This window comes from Pinus tabuliformis, chromosome 8 (assembly GCF_031772625.1).
Source record: "Pinus tabuliformis cultivar Carrire ecotype Pingquan chromosome 8, CPIR1, whole genome shotgun sequence".
NCBI lineage: Eukaryota > Viridiplantae > Streptophyta > Pinopsida > Pinales > Pinaceae > Pinus > Pinus tabuliformis.
In genome coordinates this window covers 801869419-801871277 of record NC_142294.1, presented here as the reverse complement: position 1 = coordinate 801871277, position 1859 = coordinate 801869419, and the positions used below count along the sequence as shown (strand labels likewise).

Genomic DNA, 1859 nt, shown 5'->3' with positions numbered 1-1859 from the left:
ATGTTCAAATCTCTTGATTACAGATTCGATTCATCTAACGGATAAGGAGTAAAGACCCATTGCTAAGGCAGACTTGCGGGCCTTCGACGTTAGCGCGTCCCGCCGCCTATTAAGTCCTTGCAATTAGTTTATAAAATCAAACTCCAGATGGCTGCAATTGTTTGATAAAATCAAAGCGGCCAATATTGACCCAACCCTAACAAGTACCAGGGGAAGAGGAGATTGCGTTGGGATTTCCCTATAAAGAGAGAAGAATTGGATTGAGTAGTTCCATAAACATATCAAACATTGAGATTGAGCGCGGGATTCTTTAATAGAGAAAATTATTAGCTATGGGGGTTAGTTGTGGTACTTCGGTAATGGCTCTGGTGCTAGTGCTGTTCCTGGTGGGCGTCAGTGTTAATGCTCAAAACTGTGGCTGTGCCAGCGGTCTTTGTTGCAGCAAGTATGGATACTGCGGGACGACCTCCGACTACTGCGGCGATGGCTGCCGGAGCGGCCCCTGTACAAGCTCAGGTGGAGGATCTCCTAGTACCGGAGGTGGAAACGTGGGCACTATAATTTCCCAGAGTGTCTTCGATGGCCTTGCGGGCGGAGCTGCCAGCTCCTGCGAGGGCAAAGGATTCTACACTTACGACGCTTTCATCGCAGCTGCCAATGCATATTCTGGATTTGGCACCACGGGTGCCAGCGACGACCAGAAGAGAGAGCTCGCTGCCTTCTTCGCTAATGTGATGCACGAAACTGGAGGTATATAATCTATCTACTCAACAACCATAATAATCTCTACAATTTGATTTCAAAGAATTCCTGGATGATGAATTTTGATAGATCAATTAACTAATTAATTAATTCTTCCGTCATCATGTTAGGGCTGTGTTACATCAACGAGATAAATCCTCCAATCATCTACTGTGATGCGACATCCACCTCGTGGCCGTGTGCGAGCGGGAAGAGCTACCATGGGCGCGGCCCTCTCCAGTTAAGCTGGTAAGTAACTCACTAATACCATCCCCTCCTGTAATCTGTAATGGTAACTGAGGGCTAACAAACCGACTTTTGGATTTTTAATGAATGCAGGAATTACAATTACGGAGTAGCTGGGCAGAACATAGGCTTCGACGGGCTGAACAACCCAGACGTGGTGGGGCAGGACGCCACCATCTCCTTCAAGACGGCCGTGTGGTTCTGGATGCAGAACTGTCATTCTGCCATAACTTCTGGGCAGGGCTTCGGCGCCACAATTAAAGCCATCAACAGCATGGAATGCAACGGTGGAAACACTCCTGCAGTGAACAGCAGAGTTAATTACTACAATACAATATGTAGCCAGTTGGGTGTGGATCCCGGAGCCAATGTCTCCTGCTAAATCTCTTTTCTCTTCATGGCTGCCTGCAAATATATCAATAAAATGCCAAAGATGTCCATGGCTATCCACTAAATAAATTTTGCACCGCACCTCTCCTGCGGTGCATATAGATTCTTTCACACATTTAGTTGAATTGAACAGTTACAAAAGTATCATTGGTTTTCTTAAATTTGCATCTTGTATGATGATTTTCCAAGAATTTGCACGACAATCCGAGTTTCTCCGTTCTCTAACACATCATCAAAATTTGCCGTATTGTTCCGATCAGCAACGCTTGCTTTCCGGGTAGGTCAATCTGCTAATCGTAACTTTCCCAAACAGACAACATTTTCCTCAACTACACTTCAAAGCCGTCGAATTTTACAAATTTAATTTGTGAGAATGCAATCATGCAATTAATGATAACCCAATGCGGTATCCAGATGCAGTACGAGTAGCTGGGGGAAGTCCTAATTTTGCATAATAAGGAGTTCTGCAAGTTTAAGCAGAG

At 45.1% G+C, this 1859-nt stretch overlaps 1 protein-coding gene across 1 annotated transcript; it reads left to right on the top strand.

Annotated features, from left to right (window-relative positions):
* The first annotated feature begins 269 nt into the window (after nucleotides 1–269).
* On the top strand, nucleotides 270–1538 carry LOC149238008 (endochitinase 4-like). Its single transcript, XM_089372888.1, has 3 exons — nucleotides 270–750; nucleotides 873–990; nucleotides 1081–1538. Exons 1-3 carry the CDS (start codon nucleotides 333–335, stop codon nucleotides 1367–1369), a joined length of 825 nt encoding a protein of 274 aa, XP_089229014.1. The 5' UTR covers nucleotides 270–332; the 3' UTR covers nucleotides 1370–1538.
* The last annotated feature ends 321 nt before the right edge of the window (nucleotides 1539–1859 follow it).

What these genes read in the sequence shown, in the direction of transcription:
- LOC149238008 (XM_089372888.1), top strand. Translation starts at nt 333, where the DNA reads ATGGGGGTTAGTTGTGGTACTTCGGTAATGGCTCTGGTGCTAGTGCTG. An exon ending in TGTGATGCACGAAACTGGAG is followed by an intron (nt 751 to 872) that starts GTATATAATCTA and finishes TCATCATGTTAG; the next exon opens with GGCTGTGTTACATCAACGAG. An exon ending in GGCCCTCTCCAGTTAAGCTG is followed by an intron (nt 991 to 1,080) that starts GTAAGTAACTCA and finishes TAATGAATGCAG; the next exon opens with GAATTACAATTACGGAGTAG.